General features: G+C 35.9%; 1 protein-coding gene across 1 annotated transcript in view; it reads right to left on the reverse strand.

The window, feature by feature from the left end:
• ZGRF1 (zinc finger GRF-type containing 1) overlaps window positions 1-15621 on the reverse strand; it is a 97662-nt gene extending 82041 nt beyond the window's left edge. Inside the window, exons 1-4 of the mRNA XM_063107470.1 lie at window positions 15601-15621; window positions 14164-14223; window positions 12081-12266; window positions 9807-11762 (exon numbers count right to left, since the gene is read on the reverse strand). Coding sequence (XP_062963540.1) covers window positions 9807-11762; window positions 12081-12266; window positions 14164-14223; window positions 15601-15621 — 2223 coding nt within the window. The remainder of the gene's footprint in view (window positions 1-9806; window positions 11763-12080; window positions 12267-14163; window positions 14224-15600) is intronic.
• Between the last annotated feature and the right edge of the window lie 5084 nt (window positions 15622-20705).

The following is a 20705-nucleotide window of genomic DNA, read 5'->3' on the forward strand; positions in this document are numbered from 1 at the left end:
ATTTAAAAAGCTCTTAACAGTATTGGTAAAAATGAAGTGAAATATTCTAATTGTAAAACACTAAGATTTTTAGCTTCGACAATAACATGAAACTAAGAAAGTTGTTCCGAGCCTTCCAAGTAATTAGTTCCATTTCTGAGAATCAAACCTAAGGAAAGAAATTAAAATGCAAATAATAACTTATGTACAAAAACATTTACTAAAGTGTTATTTATAGTAGCAAAATACTGGAAATGATCTAAACGTACAAAATAGGGAACTGTTTGTCCAAAGCATAGGATAGAATGGTAAGTAAACTTTAAAAGGTATATTTAACAAGAGTTTTTGATAATGTGAGATAACACAATACGATATTAAGGGGAAAGGATATAAAATTATTAATACACATCAATCTAACCACATTTTTTTAAAAAGGCACCAAAAAAGTTGGAAACAATAATAATTGTCTCTGGGAGGCAGGGTAAGTCTTATTTTTTCTTCACTGTTTTCTGTATTTAAAAAAGAAAGAAAAAAAATCAAGATTTTTAAGAGGAAAAATAAAAAGGACTGGGTAACACAGAAAATAAAGTAAGATACAAAATAGGGGCAAATGAAACATTTCACTTTCTTTTCCTCCAAACATATATGCTAGAAAGAGTATATAATGAAAGAATTGTCCATCTAAAAATTCTAACAGCATCCCCCTTGAGAAATACAAATCTAGATGGTTTATTCTAGAATTTCAATTCATCCTAATTAGTACTATTATTTTTCATACTACTACCATGGTTCCCAAACTGTGCAACAAGGTACTATGGGGTCCTGCAGTGAACTCACAGGGGCTCCTCAAGATGTTTTAAATTTAAGGAAACAGTGTCCCTCGACATTTGTCAGACACTAAAAAAATTGCTAACTCAAGGTAGTTTAGTTTCAACATCAGATCCCGCTACATTTCTTTCAATGACATCACATCTTTATGAAGATAGTTCTTCAGAAATTGATATGATAAAAGCAATTATCTCCTTCTGAAAGTCTTAAGACAAAAAAAAAAGCAATTATCATAAGAAAATCAATGTGGAACAAGAAATGGGGTGATGTTATCTAAGCTACTCCAAGGTTTGAGAAGCTATGCAGTTCCTAACGGGGCACATATTACATTAGTAACTGGGTTTATTTAAAAATAAAATGCTTACTAAGTTACTAAGATATAAATACTTATAAGTTGTTTAATACTACTAAATACTTAATAAATGGAACTGTTAGTTATTTCTTTTCACCAAAGGATGCAATAAAAAAATTACTAAGATACTAAGGGGGGTCAAAAACCAAGACAGCTTGAGACCTCTGTATTCTATTACAAATTACAGAACATTCATATCAAAATAAAATATACTGATAGGAAAAAAAAAATGTACCTGCTGAGAATCCTGGTTCAGATGAGACTTTGATATAGCTTGTGAAACTACTGTAGTAAATGGATTCTTAGCTGTGATGAAGAAAATCAAATGATCTTATTCATTGTAAGTATAGTAGTGCTCTAATAAAACTTTACTTATTTCTAAAACTGAAAGGAACAAGGAATATAACTTAAATTTTGAGATGAGACAAAATTTTCACTGTACTATTCTGTATAGGTTTGAACGTTTTCATGATTAAAATTTTAAAATATTTAGAATGAAAGCCTTTTTGGTTACTTTCTAAGTCAACGGTAGGAATGTTTCCTTGTCTTTTTTTTCCAAACTATTTGAAAAATAAATATTAAGCCAATAGCAAATAACCTAGGCTACAAATGCTAAAAATGATATATTGACCAATGGCTAGGATCAAGAAAGCCACGATCACCATTATACTTGTGTGTTCAACCATAGCAAACGAAAAAGCACTTAATGCCATTTCTGAATCTATCTTAAATCCATTTAACTATGGCTTGGAAAAAAATTTATATTAATTTATTCATTCAACAATTAGTTTCTAAGCACAGTATGCCAGGCACTGGGGAAACAGCAGTGAACAAGACAAAATCCCTTGAAAAGGGAGGGACACAGAAGACAAATAATTAAACTAGAGAAATTCAGACTATGATACAAAAGGGTATCATACGGAAAGAAATGATAGAGAGTAATTTTAGATACGGTGGATAGGAAAGTTCTCTCTTAGAAAGTAAAACTTAAGCTAGAACCTGAAGAAATAAACAACTATGCCAGGGGTAAACATGTTCGGATGAAAGGAGAACAAATACAAAGACTATGGGTAGAAAAGTTGGCAAGTCTGCAGAATGAAAAGGAGGGTGGCTCATCATAACACATTTTTGGGTGTCCATTTCAAAATAGGACCTTTTTTTCTTAAAAGAATAAGTGCCTATTCAAAAAAATTGTTTCATCTAAAGTCAGAAGAGTATAATTGTAATGTTATTACTGTAAAAAAATATCATAGCTATATTTGGTGTAATCTTCATTTTTAGGCAATTGCTATTTCTGGTTTCATTGCTGTTCTGTTAAAATTCAGAATAAGTTAAATGAAATAAAAATAAATGGATTTTGGAACTTCATGTTACTTCTATAAAGTTTTTTAAAGGCACTGGATGAAAATTTGTGTTTTTCCTTTACTGCCTTCATTCCAGCATAAAATTCTAAATGAACATTTCTAAGCTATATTCAATCCTTTACTTTACTGCCTTCATTCCAGAATAAAATTCTAAATGAACATTTCTAAGCTATATTCAATCATCTCACAAAAACTTGAACAAATTGGAGATATTTTTAATACCTTCATGCATTCTAAATTGGTGGTAGGGATGGCCAGTTAGTTCAGTTGGTTAGAGCTCAGTATTGATAACACTAAGGTCAAGGGTTTGGATGCCCATACAGACCAGCCACCCACAACCCCCCCAAAAAATGGTGGTAAATTGATTCTTCTCTTTGTAATAAACTCCATGAAATTATTTGCTATATTCCAATAGATTCAATATTCTCAAATTGTGTCAGGAAAACCAACTTATAAATGTATCCTTTTTAGAGAAATACATTTACATCGCAAAACAGTTGATCATTACTCATGGAGTCTGCCTACTCCTTGAAATTTATTTGTAACCCCAAAATCAATACTCACAGTGCTTTCATGGTCTTTCATAGACATGCACAGAGCAGCAAAAAATGAATTGTCTGAAATGCAGTTTCCCTTCAAGGCAACACTCTACCTTCTTGTTTAAGCTTATACTGTAAACAAGTGTCTTTTTCGTGGTCCATTTAGTGCTATATTTTTCATATTTCTGTGCTTTTTGTTGGTGATTTAGCTATTTAAAATGTCCCCTAGAATAAAGAAGGCTGTGATATCCCTTATGGAGAAAATATGTGTTCTACACAAGTTTTGTTCAGGCATGAGTTATAGTGCTGTTGGCTGTGAGTTCAATGTTTATGAGTCAATAATGCACATTAAATAAGGTGTCTTTAAACAGAAACATACATAAAACAAGGTTATGTATTGATGAGTTGAAAATGTTCTGACCAGAGGCTTATAGGAACCTAATCCTGTATTTCCACAAGGAGCAATGGTTCATCATTCACTAATTCAGTGTTTGTGGTAATTTCACAGAACACAACTACAGCAAATAATGAGAATCAACTGTAATCCTCTTTATCAACTTGATGAGAGTAGGTTTCCCAAAACTAAATGTTATAATTCCTAAATCTTCATATTAGAAATGTATATTCTAGTATGTTATTATATAATTATATCTACCCATATTTTTCATTAAAGCTTTTTATTTATTTTTAATTTTTTAGAAAATAAACTATAACAATTATCATCAAACTTTACATTACAATGAATCATTTTAGTAGGTAAATAATTTATTCATACTTTTCTCAGGAATCACTTGAGACATTCAAATGAGTTCAATTTGAGAGTATCATAAAGTGCATTGTTCACTTACATTCATATGTATACACTATTTTCTATTACATTCTTAAAAAGACAATGCTGTTGGCCATGTACCATAAGCAAAATCAAAAGTGTAAGAACCCAAATGCCCCAAGGGATCACACCCTGATCACATAAGCCCTTCTCGGCCGCACCCCATCATGGCGCTGGTTGCCCTTCTCTTCCACATTCTCCTTCCTGCCGGCATGAATCGCACGCCAATCAGCTCCCCCCCAAGCCCCATGCAGTATGCTAAATAGGGATTGTATTTTAAACCAATCAGCTTTCCCTTAAAGCCCTATATATATGTGTGTGTGCTGCCTAATAAATGAGCTCTCTCCGGTGGTCAACTGGTGTCGACTCGTCCTCTCATTTGGTGCCAAAACCCGGGAGAATTCCCCTCGAGCAGCGACACTTTTCGGATCGCAGTGGCAACACTTTCCAAGTCGCCCCTTGGGGCTCCCTCGAGCGGAAACACTTTTCGAATCGCAGCGGCAACACTTTTCGAGTCACCCCTCGGGAACTCCGTCCCGCCAGGACCGGCCTCCCTTCCACCGCTCACCACTGACGGTCCACCCTCGTCCATTCTTTTCAGCACTGGCTTCTTCCGCTCACCAACGGCTCATCATTAGGTAAGCCCCCTTTCCTAAAGGGCACCAGCCCTTTTTCAGGCTACCGCAGGGAGTCTAGATGTGATCGGTCCGGTAGCCCCTAACGCCCATACCCCACCCCACCATGGTCTTCACGACCACCATAAATTCCCAAATTATAACAGGTTCCAAAGCCCCGGTAAACTTTTACTTTCATTTTTGGAGGTTAAAAGCCCCATTCTGTTCTCTCCTTCTCTCTTTCACCCTCCTGTCCACCACTCTCTTCTCTCCACCTCCCGGGTCCAGGACCCGACCAGAAATTCCTAGCGCTAGGCTCCTTCAGGCACCAGGCTTTTGCCCTAGAGAAGTGAAGGTCTGAGTGACGACCCACACCTCCCTTCTCTCCTCCTGGTTTGTACCTGAACCTGCCGGGACTGATGTGACCTACTGGGGATGCCCTCTAGGATCCCGCCTTTCCGAACCGGCTAAAGGATCTGTCTTATCACTAATCTCTGTCCGATTTCTGTCTAAATTCCCATTAAGAGACCAGAATGGGCGCTTCCTCCTCCTCCCTAGGGGACTCTCCACTTCAATGCCTTCTGAAAAACCTCACCAACCTTTCCCTCAGGCCGGATATTAAGCCCAAACTCCTCACCAAATTCTGTACACAAGATTGGCCTTATTATCCTTTAGATAATCAAAACACATGGCCCCCTGAGGGCACACTAGATCCTAACATTCTACAAGACCTCTTTAACTACTGCCAGATCCTAAAAAAATGGAAGGAGATCCCCTACATCGAGGCTTTTCGCCTCTTGGCTCAGAACCCCACCCTCTGCTCCTCCTGTGCTCCCTCTCAAGTCCTTTTAGCCTGTAGTCACTCCTCGATTCTTCCACCTTTGACCCTGCTGATGAACCCCCACCCTACCGACCTCCTCCTTCCCGTCACCTTCTGCACCTCCTGCGCCATCCACTCCTCCATCTTTACCCTCCCCTACTCCTGACCCACTAAGCCCCCCTTTCACCCATTCCCGAGGACCCCTCCCGCCCCTTTAACAATTGCCCCACTACGTGAGGTAGCTGGGGCTGAAGGAGTAGTTAGGGTCCATGTTCCCTTTTTCTTAGCTGACCTTACAGAATTAGAAAAAAGACTAGGCTCTTTCTCTACTTACCCTACCACCTACATTAATGAATTCCAATGGATCCTGCAGGCCTACAGCCTCACACATCATGACATCTTCATGCTCCTAGCCAATACCCTCCTCCCCGAGGAACGCTGCAGGGTCTGGGATACAGCCCAAATCCATGCCACTGACATCCATCGTACCAATCTGAATCACCCGCCAGGCCCCCAAGCAGTCCTAGAACAAGAACCTAATTGGGATTATAACACAGCCCAGGGAATCCAGGCTCGAGATCGTTTGGCCTCTTGCTTAATAATTGGCCTCAAAAAATCGGCTCGCAAGGTCATCAATTTCCAAAAAATTCAAGAAATTGTCCAAAAAAAGGAGGAAATTCCCTCCGAGTTCCTCAATAGATTAACTCAGGCCTTTCAACAATACACTAACTTAAACCCCAACTCAGAAGATGGCTGGCATGTCCTTATGACCTATTTCCTGGCCCAATCCTACCCCGACATTAAAACTAAACTTAAAAAATTAGAGCAGGGTCCTGCAACCCCTCGGACCAAAATCCTGTCAGTGGCCTTCAAGGTTTTTCATAATTGGGAGGAGGAAAAGGAACGTCGAAAACAAAAGGCCGACCACGCCAACTTCCAGATGTTGGCCCGGCTTATCAAACCCCCTGGGCGCCCTCCCACAGCCTCCACCTCTAAGCCTCCACCTGGAGCCCGCTTTAAATGTGGAAAGGAAGGGCATTGGGCAAAGGCTTGCCCCACCTCCAGGCCACCCACCACTCCTTGTCCAAAATGCAAAAAGGGACATTGGGGATCTGACTGCCCCCTCGCCCGAAGGGGTGAGGGACCAACTGCCCCACAGTCCCCCGAACCGTGGACACCACCTATGGTGGGCCTTGCTGAGGAGGACTGACGGAGCCTTGGGCCCTTCCCGACCATCTCTATAACAAAGCAGGAGCCCAGGGTATCCATGGTTGTGAACGGCCACCCAATATCTTTCCTCCTGGACACTGGAGCCACCTTTTCGGTCTTAAGGGAATATAAAGGCCCCACCACCTCCAGCAGCTCTCCTATAGTCGGGGTAGGAGGTAAACAAATCTTTCCCCAAAAAAACCCTCTTTTAACCTGCTGCCTTCAAGGCACTCAATCCGTTTTCTCCCATTCCTTTCTAGTCATGCCACAATGCCCCGTCCCCTTGTTGGGTCGGGACATTCTATCACGGCTTCAAGTCTCCATTACTTTGCCCCTGTCCTCTTTCTCTTCCCCCGTTTCCTTCCTCCTAGCGCTAGTTCAAGCCCAAGATCCTACTAATCCCACCCCTCCAAAGAAGTCCTTACCCATCTTAACACACCCTGTTAACCCCACAGTTTGGGACACTGCCAGCCCTGCTCTGGCCCAGTGTTTCCCTGTATGCACAAAACTAAAAGACCCTTCCAAATATATTTGTCAGGCTCAGTATTCATTAACCACAACAGCCCTCCTCGGGTTAAGCCCCATCATTCAGGACCTATTAAAAAAGGGGTATCTCCGTCCCACTCACTCCCCTTTCAATACTCCCATACTCGCTGTAAAAAAACCTAATGGCGTCTTTCATCTCGTCCAAGATCTCCGCCTTGTTAACGCCGCTGTCATTCCCATTCACCCCCTTGTATCAAATCCATACACTCTTCTTTCCAAGGTCCCAGTGACCTCTACTCATTTCTCAGTTCTGGACTTAAAGGATGCCTTCTTTTCCATACCCCTGGAAACCGATACTCAGGTCATTTTTGCCTTCACATGGACTGACCCACACTCCCGTCACTCCGAACAACTCACTTGGACGGTCCTGCCACAGGGATTTCGGGATAACCCTCATATTTTCAGGCAGACCCTAGCACAGGAACTCAAATCTTTTCACTTAAATCATCCAGAGTCCACCTTATTACAATATGTGGACGATCTCCTTCTATGCAGTCCTTCATGGGAACAATCCCAAGCTGACACTGCCCATTTGCTTAACTTCCTAGCGGGTAGGGGATATCAAGCTCTCTCTGGTGGCTCGTCAACTGGTGTCGACTCGTCCTTTCAAAAAGACCAATGACATACTGAAAGAAAACATTTGGAACATTTATCATAAAGGGCTAATATCTTTAACATATAAAAAACTCTTATAAATCAAGGAGAATTAAAAAGACCAACACCAATTAAAAAACTGTACAAAAAGGCAGAACAGACAGTTCATGAGAAATGATATAAAAATGAAACTTAAACATAGGAAAAAAATGCTCAATTTCACCTATAATAGAAACACAAATTTAAAATACATTGAAATGCCATTTCTCATCCACAATTGGCAAAAATTCAACATCTTGGCAACACACTCTGTTGGCAAGGCTGTGGAGAAACAGCCACTCATATATTACTGGTGGGAGTAAGAAATGATATAATCCCTATGGAGAGAACTTTCACATATCTTATAAAACTACACATCTATTTACCCATTTACCCACCAGTTATACTTCTAAGAATTTGCCCTGAAGACACACCTACAACAATATGAAAAAAAAAAAAAACCCATTTATTTATATGGAGATAATTATAGATATATAAAGCTATCTATCATCACATTATCTGTAATAGTAAAAGACTGGAAACAACCTAAATGTCCATGCATAGGAGAATGGTTAAATGATGGTATATCCACACAGTGGAGTATTATACTACAATGAACAATAAAGTGAGGATGACTCCTATGAACTGATATGATTTCCAGGATACATTATTAAGTGAAAAAAAGCTAAGTGCTAAAGAATATATGAGTATGATATCCTTTGTTGAATAATAAGAAATAAGAATTTATATATGGAGCTATTTATTTTTACAAAAAGACACAGGTACAATACATTGGTTACCTACAGAAGGTGGATAGAAATGGGATGGGAGGTATAAGAAAGAGTTCTAACGGTCAGTTTTTATATAGCTTTGATTTTTGAACTCAATTAATATTTTATATAGTCAGGAATAAAAATTATATAAACAAGGATGGACAAAAAGCCCTCATATAGAATATAAGCAAAGAACTTAACTATATATCAAATAATATGTCATGCTTAAGAAAAAGTAACATAAGTAATTTTTGAAGTGGTACTACAACTCTATACTCTGAATAAAATATATTTTAAAAAGAAAAACTACAAAGGATTTGTCAACTTCACCAATTTGTAAAGGTTTTTTGCTAACAGTGATATCGTCATGACAACTTGGGAACTATTTGGTGTGAATTGTAGAACTGAAGAGTATACTGATGCTGTTGGGACCAGGCCTTCCATACTGTGGGAGTAAAGAAGCAAAATTATAGAATGGAAGAAAGAGAATACTGTAGTGTAAGATTGGAATTACAGGTACATGAATATGAATTCATGTTGTTGTTGTTTTTTAAAGTATATCCTAGTACATGTCCAAAAATGAATAATGATGAGAATGGATTATAATACAGACACAGATACAAACACTTATGTACATATATAAAATATACTCACTAATACGTGTTGATAAATGCTTATATATGCATAGACTATTTCTGGAAGGATATCGTAGCAGATTGTGGCTAATTCTGAGTGGACTGAGGGACTACACACAGTAGGAAGGAGACATACTTTTCACTATACTATCCACTACTAGAACTGGTTTTACTAAGTACATGTATTACCTGTATTACCTAGCTAAACACTACATAATTCTTTTGGGGTGGTGGGGGAGGGCATCTGGCTGGTATAGGGATCTGAATCCTTGACCTTGGTGTTATCAGCACCGCACCATAAGTAATTCTTTGAGCTATAAAGAGAAAAATCCAAAACAGACATGCCATTCTGACCTTCAGGACTGCTATCCAGCTCATATGTCTGCTGAGTTCCTTGTTGTTTAAAGGCAGTATTTTTCTTTTTCAGTACTTCCAAGCTATCTAAAGCTGTACTGTGCTCAGACAGTGACTTTAAAAGGGAAATGTTATTTATTAATCCAGAAAGTTCTGAAGAATTTCTAGGATTATTCCAGTATTGTTTGCTTTTTCTGGCAGTTTCGACTTCAACATGGTCCTGGGATGAACCTCTAATCTTTACCAAATCTTCAGATTCAGGAATATCTGTTTCTATGTATTTGGAAATAGGATGCTTTATTCCCAGAGAGTAAAACAAAGAATTGGAAACTTGGGTATTTGGTTTATCAAGTGCAGTACATTCAGAGTGATTCTGACTGGTATTTAATAGTTGGATACTGTTGTCACTGCTAGAGGTTGATGGTAAAATCTGTTCATCTTTTTTGTCTAAGTCACTTCCCAAAATACAAGACTGAGGTTGAGCATCTTCTAAAAACAGGATATTGTTTTCAGGAGTCTGATTAGTGGCTTTGTTTGGAAAAGGAGGAATACATAAATTCGTATTTATATCTTTAGATTTATTAGGGAGTGAAGCAAAATCACAGTTAATTCTAACTTTTTGGATAGATTTATTAGCATCTTCTTTATTACCTACAAATACATCAGAAGTCCACTCTAAAGATGTGTCAAAATGGCTTAATGTGTCACTATACTCCTCCTCTATTTCTTTTGCAGTGTTTCCATCTTCACAAGGTCCCATGTCAAAAGCTACACAAGTTTCATCACAAAACTGTGATGGTGACAGAGTCTCTTGAGTAAGAAATGTCTCTGTAGGTTTGCCACCAATAGATGTTAAGAGTGGCAAATCTTCATTGCCAATTTCTTGACAGCTTATATTCTCACATCTCTTTTGAACACATGCATTGCTGTTATTAACCAAAACTTCGTTTACCCAACTCTCTGAATCCTGGTAAATTTTGTTGCTTTCCTGTGATTCCTCCTCCATGTCACTGGTCTCAAAATTGTCCAGATCAAAATTTACCTCCAACAATGGTTGTGTTACTTGGCTTAGAGATTCATGAATACTATTAAGACTTTCATCATCAGTATTATGTTTAGAAAACATGTCTGAAATGTCATCAGAGATCCTAGAATTGCTGGTTACATAAGTTTCAATTTGTAGATGTTCTGATTCTGGCAGAGATGACTCAAGTTGTTTATGCTCCTTTTCTGGTGTTTCACAACTATTTACCTCCTCAGCATTTTCTCTAATGAGAATTGATCCTTTTAGGCACACCTTGTTATTTTGATTAAAGGGCTTTTTATTATTTTCTTGAATGTCAAATTCTGATAATAAACCATCATTCTCTGCACTGCTACAGGTAATCAGTAAGCTGTTGCTTTCACAGAATGAAGGCATTTCTAATTTTACTTCCTGATTACAGAATTGATCATTACGATCTACTGGCTTGTCTTCATTATACTTTTTCACCTTTTCAGCCCATGTTTCAAAGAACTGTACCTTTTTTTGTACCAAAAGGTCTTTCAAATTCAAATTTATATCATCTTCCTGGGCCTTGGGTTTCCTTTCTATGTCATTTCCATCTGTAGCAGAAGAATGTATAGGTGATCTCTGTGAGAATAAATACATCGACCACCGGCTTTTATTTCTCATAGTATTTTCTGATTGATGATGGTAGTGTAAATTTTCTGTGCTCTTCACCTCTGCAGACTCTTCCTGTTGAATTAAGCACTTTGGTTTAGCAGGGATTTTTAAAATTTCTTGTGGTTGTATCTGAAGAAAATGTTCTGTAATCTCAGCATTTAGTTCCTTATATGTACTAGTTGATTTGGATTTCAGAAGAGCTAATATCTGTGCTTTGCTTCTGATGTTTTGTGAAACTCCTGAATAGCGAGATGCCAAACTATATCTTTTTATGGGCTCATTGGTCAGTAAAGAGTCTGAATGCCTACTTCCTGAACTGATAGGAGAGGTAAAATAATTTTCTTCACATAGCATATCGAGGTTAATATTGGAGGATGGAGTAGAGACAACCGAAGGAAAAAGCATGCCATTTCTCTCCCTGTTCTTGTAGGTAACAATGTTCTCAGGGTCCGTTGGCATATTATTTATATCTTTCTCGCCACTGGTAGAAAATAAAGGAGATGTGCTATAGAATGAAGAAAAAACAGTAGGGCCAGGTTTTTTATCCTCAAATGATGCAGCTGATTCACCATTCTCTGTAATAACCATTTTCTTTGGGATCTGACGTGGTCCTTGAAAACCCTAAAAATATTAAAACAATTATTAGTTGTATCATTACCTATAAAGAAAATGTAAAATGAACTGACTAAAAAAAATAAAATAAGGAATGTGTATGCTTTGCCTAAGGTAAAGTAATAATTAAGATTTAAAGTTTTCTAAATTAAAATGTAAACATTCATTTGTAGTAAGATTTTTCTAAGTAGGGTTTATTTCCTTTCTATCTAAGTATACTATCAAATACAATTTTAACGACAGAGTACAACAGCTTCAAAATTCACTACTTTTCACAACGATTTTATAAATACATGTTGATGTACTATTTTTCACAGAGAAACTTACAGAAAACTTCCTTTTTAAACCAGCGGGCTGACATCCAAGAGACCGGCCAGAGGATATATACTTCCTTGAATTTGACTCTGGTGCCTCTTTAATGACATCCTGTTTAATAGCTATACTTCCAGAAACTTTAACTTCCTCAACTGTGATTAAGTATCGATCACTTTCTAAGTCGTCTCCAGGTTTCACCTAAATTTTAAAGAATAAAAGTCAAAACCATATTCATCTAATTATTTAATTACCTGTGTGTTCCAGTAAGCTCACTAGCACCAACCAAGAAACAATGGATGTTCAATAAATAGTTGTTGAATGAATCAGTTACTAAATTCTTCTATTTATTTATTGTTATGCACTAGTTAACTATTAACAAGCACAAAAAAGGATAATAATGTAAAAAAAAATAATATAAAAAAATTTCATTAACTTGATCATTCAACAATATGTAATGGGGACCTATATGAGGCCTTTTGTTACATGCTGGATATACAAAGACAAGCAAAAAAAAATTGTTATGCTTGCTTAATCATATTCCAAAAAGCATTTTAATCATTTTAATGAACAAATATAGAACTACCTCTAACTGCAGCATAAAAATAAGATTATCAACCTAGTTTGAAAATACACAAAATCTTTATCAGAATAATCTTTTACCAGTGAAACAATTTAAGATGAAATAATAACAATAGTTACCAATAACTGGCATACAGTGCAATGCTTCTCCTAGACCTTCTTTTGATAAATATAAAAGTACCACATCCAGTACTAATGCCACATAAAATTTTAAAATGAATTAAATACCATAGCCAAAAATCAACGTAATAAGAATATCTTAACACATTTAGAATCACTGCACTAAACTACTAGGCACTTTACATAAGTTATTTCCAATCTTCAGATCAACTCTATAAAGTCTGTCTGTGATCTACATCTCACAGTTGAGAAGTTAGCCAAAGAGAGGTTAGGTTAGCTAGGAAGTATTTCAAAGTAGGAAATGAACCCAGAATGACCAATTCTAATATCCTTATTCTTTACATTAAAATAAGCCTATAGTTCCCTTCCCTTCCTTTTTCCAGTAGGAGAAAAACACTGAATAAGTATTTGAGTAAACACTTAAATGGGAATAACTTCATAAAAATTTCCCACTGTAGATCTCTATCAAAAACCCTTGTACAGGAGTTCCCCATTATTCACGGTTACACTTTCCGCAGTTTCAGTTACCAACAGTCGACCATGCCTGAAAATATTAAATGGAAAATTCCAGAAATAAATAATTCTTAAGTTTTAAATTGCACACCATTCTGAGTTATGTGGTGAAATCTCTCACTGTCCCACCCCATCCCACCTAGGACATGAATCATCCCTTTGTTCAGCATCTTCATGCTGTACATGCTACCTATCCAATTAGTCACTTAGTACCCATCTCAGTTATCAGATCTACTGTGGCAGTATTGCAGTGCTTATGCTCAAATAACCCTTATTTTACTTAATAATAGCCACAAGGAACAAGAGTACTGTGCCTAATTTATACACTTTATCAGGCTGGCCAGTTATCTTCAGTTAGTTAGAGTGCCACCTTGCAACACTAAGATCAAGGGTTCCAATTCCCATACTAGCCAGCCTCCAAAAACAAAATAAATACAAAATAAACTCTATCATAGGTATGTATGTATAGAAAAAACAGTATATATAGGGTTCAGTACCAACCGAAGTTTCAGGTATCCACTGGGGATCTTGGAACATATCCCCCAAGAATAAGGGGAGACTACTGTAATAGAATCAGATTTTAGAGTAATTCTTGGGTTTAATTCCAGCCCTACCACTGTAACCCTGTGAACGTGGGCAAGCTACTTAATGTTTCTGCACCACACTCCTAACATGTAAAAATTACAGTGTTGATTAAGATTAAGTGAAACAATATCTAAAAGCTCTTAACACAAAGTCTAGTTATAATAAATGCTCAACAAATAGCAGGTACAATTATTAGTATTGGTACCATGACTATATTATTTAACAACATTTATAAAGAAAGAATCTAAAGGGATTTTTAAACAATAACTTAAAAATAGGAATAAATATATTAAAATACCTCAAGGCACTTAAGAAACAGACTCTCCAAACATGTTCCTTTATCATCATATAAAATTGCCTGTATTAAAACAAATGTTAAAAAAGAACAGAACATAATTATGCTTTTCTTAAACATCTTCAATAGCAAATCAAATACTGTTATACAAGTAAATCATGTAATGAAAGGATTATCTGCTTTAACTTGGATTTGAAAGTGCATCTATTTCAAATGTTTATATGCATCACTCAGTCTGTGCAAGAATGAAGGCATACGCATAAAAAATTCAAGAACTGAATTCCTAACAGGAGGATCTTGGAATGGAATTGGGAAGAAAACAGAATTGGAATTCATTAGAGGAGGCAAACAGGAGAAGAGATCAGTTAAGAGATTATTGCAATGGTATGGTGTGGAGAATCAGGGAGATGATTAGTGCTTAAAATACGGTACTGGCATTGGGAATAAGACAATTATTTATGAGCTCTAATGAATAAAACTTGTGAATGTGACAGATAAAGGAGATAAAGGAAGCTAAGGTGATTATCATTTTCTGGCTCTCCCCTTGTAACTCTAGCAATTTCCCCAGTAGCCCCTGTAATATTGGTATTTCCATCACTGTAGAAAACAGTTTGGCAGTTACTTAAAAGGTTAAACATAAAAGTTACCATATTCCACTCCTAGGTATATACCCCAAGAGAAATAAAAATATATGAAGGATCTTCAAAAAGTTCATGGAAAGATGCTTACTATCTTTTAATTCCATTTTTTTGCATACTTTTTGAAGTGCCCTCATATATCTACACAAAAACTCGCACATGAATATTCTTAGCAGTATTATTCAAAATAACCAAAAAGTAGAAACCCAAATGGACATCAACTAATAACTGGATAAATGAGACATGATATATCTATACAATGAAATATTATTCAGCAATAAAAAGGAATACATTATTGATACAATCTCCAACATGGATGAACCTTGAAAACATTATGCTAAACTAAAAAAAAAATAAAAAATAAACCACAAAGGATGACATAATATATAATTCCATTCATGTGAAATTTCTAGAATAGGCAAATCTATAGACAATAAGTAGATACGTGTTTGCTGGGGTTTGGGTAGTGAGTAGTGACAGCTAATGGGTATGGGATTTCTTTCTGGGGTGACAATACTCTATTCTTTTCATTCTATACTCCCTCCCTGAGCAGTATCATCCATACAAATCAGATGTTATGCTTCTGCTCAAATCATTCCAATATATCCACAGCTCCCTAAGAACAAAAGTCCTTCCAGTAGGCAATAAGGCTTATATAATCCCCTTTATCTCCATTCCCACCCTTGTTCAGTCTATTCCAAGTACACTGATCTCCCTGCTACTTGCCACACTCATTAAACATAACTATTCACTTAAGTTACTAGCCTGTCTCCATGTTATTTCCATGAAGTCAGAGATTTACCTGCTTCGTTCCCTGCTGCATCTCCTAGAACAGTGTGTAACTCCTAATAGGTGCTCAAAAAATATTTGTTAAACAAATGAGTCCACTCCAATAGCTTCAAATACCATCTAAATGCCAGGAACTTCCAGTCTATATTGGTAGCCCAGAACTCTTCCCTGAATTCCAGGTCCCTATAGCCAATTACGTGAGCATATGTAGGATACTTCAAATTCAGTGTGTTCAAAATAGAACTTAAAATCTTCATTGTTCCCCCTAAACTTACTTTTATTTTTGAAATATCCTATCTCAGTACCATAATCAAAATACAGAAACCTAAAAGTAACTCTGGATTCTCCTATCATCTTCTATCTCCAAGACCTGAAGATTCTATATTTTCATAATTTCTCTCTAATCATCCTTTTTCTCTATTGACATTGCTAATGCCTGCTTGATCAGACCCCCACCACTTTTTGTCTAGATAATTCTACAGCCTCTTCACTACAACAGTCTTCCTAAATCCAATCTGACTTTCATCCTACATAACTTTTACATTGCTGCCAAATGATCTTTTAAAAATACACATATGATTATGTCATTCTTCTGCTCAATTCTTCACTGGCTCCTAAGAACGAGCATACAAAAAGTCCTTCATGATATGGTTCTTGCCTACCTCTTTAGTTTTATATTCTGTCATTTCACAACATGGGCCCTTCATTCCAGCCAAATTTATTTGCTTATAGTTCCCTATATGTTTCATACTGTTTTATACATCCATGTTGTTATGACTATGACAATATCTTCAGCTCTCTTTTCCCCAACTTAGAGCACACACAGGGTCCTAGGCAGGAGCCTGCAAGGATGGCTTGCTGCCACAGTAGCAGCCACAGCCAACATGCAGGCTTTCCACCACCCACTCACATTGACACAAGGAAAGTCACCAGTGGATAATGGAAAAAGAAGAGGAAGTCTCTCTTCTCAAAGCCTATTCCAGAGTAAAAGAAGCAGCAACTGCTCTACCAGATGACCAGATATTAATATAGAGATACTAGAAATAAGAAAAACCAAGAAAATATGACACCACCAAAAGAATACCATAATTCTCAAATACCAGACCCTATAGAGCAAGAAACCCTTGAAATAACTGAAAAGGAATTCTGAGCAACAATCTTAAGGAAACTCAATAATATATAAGAAGACTCAGACAATATAATGAAATGAGAAAAAAAATCCAGGATATGAAGGAAAAAATTTACAAAGAGATTATTGCCTTAAAAAAGAATGTAGCAGAATTCATGGAACTGAAAGATTCAGTCAATAAAATAAAAAAACATAACCAAGAGCTTAAACAGCAGGCTAGAGCAAGCAGAAGAAAGAATTTCTGACCTTGATGATAGTCTTTTCAAAATAACCCAGGGAAACAAAAAAAAAAGGAAAAAAGAATTTTAAAAAATGAAGAAAATCTAAGAAAGCTAGCAGACAACCTTAAGCACACAAACATATGTATCACAGGTGTTCCAGAAGGGGAGGAGAATGGAAAAGGCATTGAAAACCTATTCAACAAAATAGTAACAAAAAACTTCCCAGGAATAGGGAGAGACATGGACCTTTGGATACTGGAGGCTCAAAGATCCCCAAACAGATTCAATCCAAAAAGTTCCTCTCCAAGTCACATTCTAGTCAAACTGGTAAAGCTCAAAGACAAAAAGAATTCTAAAAGCAGCAAGAGAAAAGTGTCAAGTCACTTATAAGGGAACCCCTATCAGAATAACAGCAGATTTCTCAACAGAAACTCTACAGGCCAAAAGAAAATGGGATGATATATTCAAAATACAAAAAAAAAAAAACTGCCAGCCAAGAATACTATCAGCAGCGAAGATATCATTCAGAAATGAGAGAAAAATAGTGTATTTTCCAGACAAACAAAAACTCCAGGAGTTCACCACATTGCACTTCAGTTAGTCTAGCCATTATCAAAAAGACAGAGAATAACAAATGCTGGTGAGGATGCAGAGAAAGGGGAACTCTCCTGCACTGTTGGTAGGATTGTAAATTAGTGCTGCTGTTATGGAAAACGGTATGGAGGATCCTCAAACAACTACAGATAGAACTGCCATACAATCCAGGAATCCTGCTGCTGGGTATTTACCAAAAGGAATGGAAATCATCATGTCAAAAGGATATCTGCGCTCCCATGTTTACTGCAGCTCTATTCACAACAGCTAAGAGTTGGAACCAACCTAAATGTCCATCGATGGATGACTGGGTAAGGAAAATATGGTATATATACACCATGGAATACTAATGTGCCATAAAAAGGAATGAAATTCTGCCATTCACAGCAACATGGATAAACTTAGAGAAAATTATGTTAAGTAAAATAAGCCAGACACAGAAAGAGAAATACCATATGCATGTCTTCACTCATAAGTGGGAGCTGAAAAAATAAAAAATAAAACAAGAAAGAAAGATACAACAATCACAATAATTTCTTGAACTTTCAAAAGGAGACAATTGAACTGAAGCTACCAGAGATGGAGAAGAGGGAAAGGGAGAGAGAGTTAGGGAAAAATTGGTAAAGGGCCACAGAAAATGTTCACATTGTGTAATGATTAAAAAAAAAAAAAAGAATTATAAGTTACCATTCAATTGTGTGTTTATGATGTGGCAAGTGGTTTGTTAACAGTTTTACATTTTTTCACTTAATCCTTAAGACAACTTTATAAAGTATCATTTTCACCATTTTCAAAAGAAAATAGAGGGACTGAGAGGCTAAATAACTTGTCCAAGATAACACATCTGACTGGAATTCAAACCAAAAATATCAATATTTTTGAATTAGGACCATAAATAGGCTTTAGTAATTAGACAATCTGATATTAGGTAATCTGATATTTAAAGTATTTGTGTTCTTTTTAGTTTTAAGAAGTTCTTTTTGATTTTATAAGGTACTTGTAATATTTTAGACAATTTATATTTTAAATATATCTAACAGATTAGCTTTATGATTCCAATTTAAAATGTGTAATTGAGAAATTCATTTGGATATCTGACTTTTAAATTGAAAAGAAAGGGGTAAGTAAATTTTACTAGGTTTATAAACAGTATTAGAATACTTAAAGGACATTAAAATTAACTGTATTCATAAATTTAATTTATTAGAATTACTGGAAGGGCTTAAGCACTTGGAAAGTTTTTGTTGGTTAGGGGCAACTAAAATGCTGAAGAAAGAAAATCAAATATAGTAAATTTATAAATTTGATTTAAATGCTTAAGGTAAATTATGTTTGTTAAAAGACTGATTATTTTAAAGCATTTAGCTTTTTCAACTTGAGTGAACATTAAGCTAAGATTCCATTGAAAATAACTGTTAAACTTAACTAGGTTTATAAATTTAAAAGGATTACATAAAAGCTTAAGGCCAAACTTTTTCTTTAATTTGCTGTTTTAATAAATTAAACATTAAATTTTTAAAAATAATAATAAATAGCATTTTCCTTTCTGAAAAGCTTCCCTTAGTGATAACTTCACAGTGACAGATAGGTAGGATAAGGGCAGAATATGGACATCTTCAACTGCTAGACTGAGGAGTACGAACTTCATTCAGGATGCCATAGATGTCATTAATGTATCCTATATATTGCCAACTCATCTGTAATAAAGTTCTTTTTTTAAATTAGTAATATTAAGAGAGACAGTAGAATTGTTGGAGCCAAAAAGCTTAGTTCCATGTATTATAACTCCACTTTCAAGCTGTGAGATCCTTGGGCAAGCTATTTCACCTCTGTGTGCCTCAGTTTCATCATCAGTGAAATAAAGATAAATATAGTACTAACCAGTAGGAGAGTTATATAGTCTAAGAATATTGATACACTTAAAACATCATGCCTGGCACATAGAATGCACTTGATAATATAAATTTTTTAATCAAAACAAGTAACATTTACTGAACTTTTATAATATACAAATTAACCACTGTGATATGGGAATCATTTGAAAACTTCTGTTTTCACAGCACATCAGTGTATGGACATACCTAACATTTTATCTTCTACAGAGTTTTCTTAATATTCAATCAAAAAGTGAGAACCTAGCTCTTGGACTCTGTAGTCAATTGCTTTGCACTTACTTTGTTTCCTAAGTGAGTGATCTTTAGAATTCCATCTTGCCATACTTTTGATTTCTTCATCTTTTGATGAGTGTATAGGACCTTATTTCCAAAAAGTACAAAAGCAAAAAAATGGTTTGTATTTATATATATTTGATGTTATGTATTTTATACCCTTCCTACATACAGAAAATATTTAAGACGCTTTTTATAAAAATAAAAGCACAGATATCCTAATAACAACAAAACATTAACTTTAAAAAAATAAAGAAAGAAAATTAGGTAGCAAAAGGCAGGGGAAGGGAGATAGGAGAGGTAAAATCTAAAGAAAAAAACTGAAAAGTTAACTGAGTACCAGAAATAATTTTGAGCTTTCTAGTCACCAGTGGGAAGGGAAAAAATTGTTGATTTACTCATAATCCATGCAGTTCTCAAAGTGTGGTTCAGAGACTCCTGGAGGTCTCCAAGATCTTTAAACGTGTCTGTGAGATCATAACTATTTTCATGATGTTGTCTTTTCATTCTCATTCCTTCAGGGGTACAGAATGGAGTTTCCCAGGGTTACATACATACAATACTGCAAGATTCAATTGTAAATTGAATGCGGAAGCAGATATGAAAATCCAGTTATCTTTTATTAAGTCAAATGTTAAAAAGATTTGCAAAAAAATGTATACCGATGCTACTCTTCTCAATATATTCTTTTCTGCTGTTGTTATTGTTTTGGAAAACTTAGGTATTTTTCATTAAAAATGTTATATACGTTAACATATATTAAATTTATTAATATTTTAAATAATTCATAAATAAATATTATTAAATTTCTATTTTAATTTCTAATATGAAAAATATCAATAGATATAAGCCCAATATATAAAAGCTCTTTGGGGTCCTCAATAATTTTTTGAGTGTAAAAAGGTCCTGAGACCAAAGAGTCTGAAACCAAACCACTGATCTAGACAGAAAGGCATGTCAGGTTTTCAAGAGAAAAAGATAGTTTTCTAGTCCCAAGCTTCCAAAG

Source organism: Cynocephalus volans, chromosome 9 (assembly GCF_027409185.1).
Source record: "Cynocephalus volans isolate mCynVol1 chromosome 9, mCynVol1.pri, whole genome shotgun sequence".
Lineage (NCBI taxonomy): Eukaryota > Metazoa > Chordata > Mammalia > Dermoptera > Cynocephalidae > Cynocephalus > Cynocephalus volans.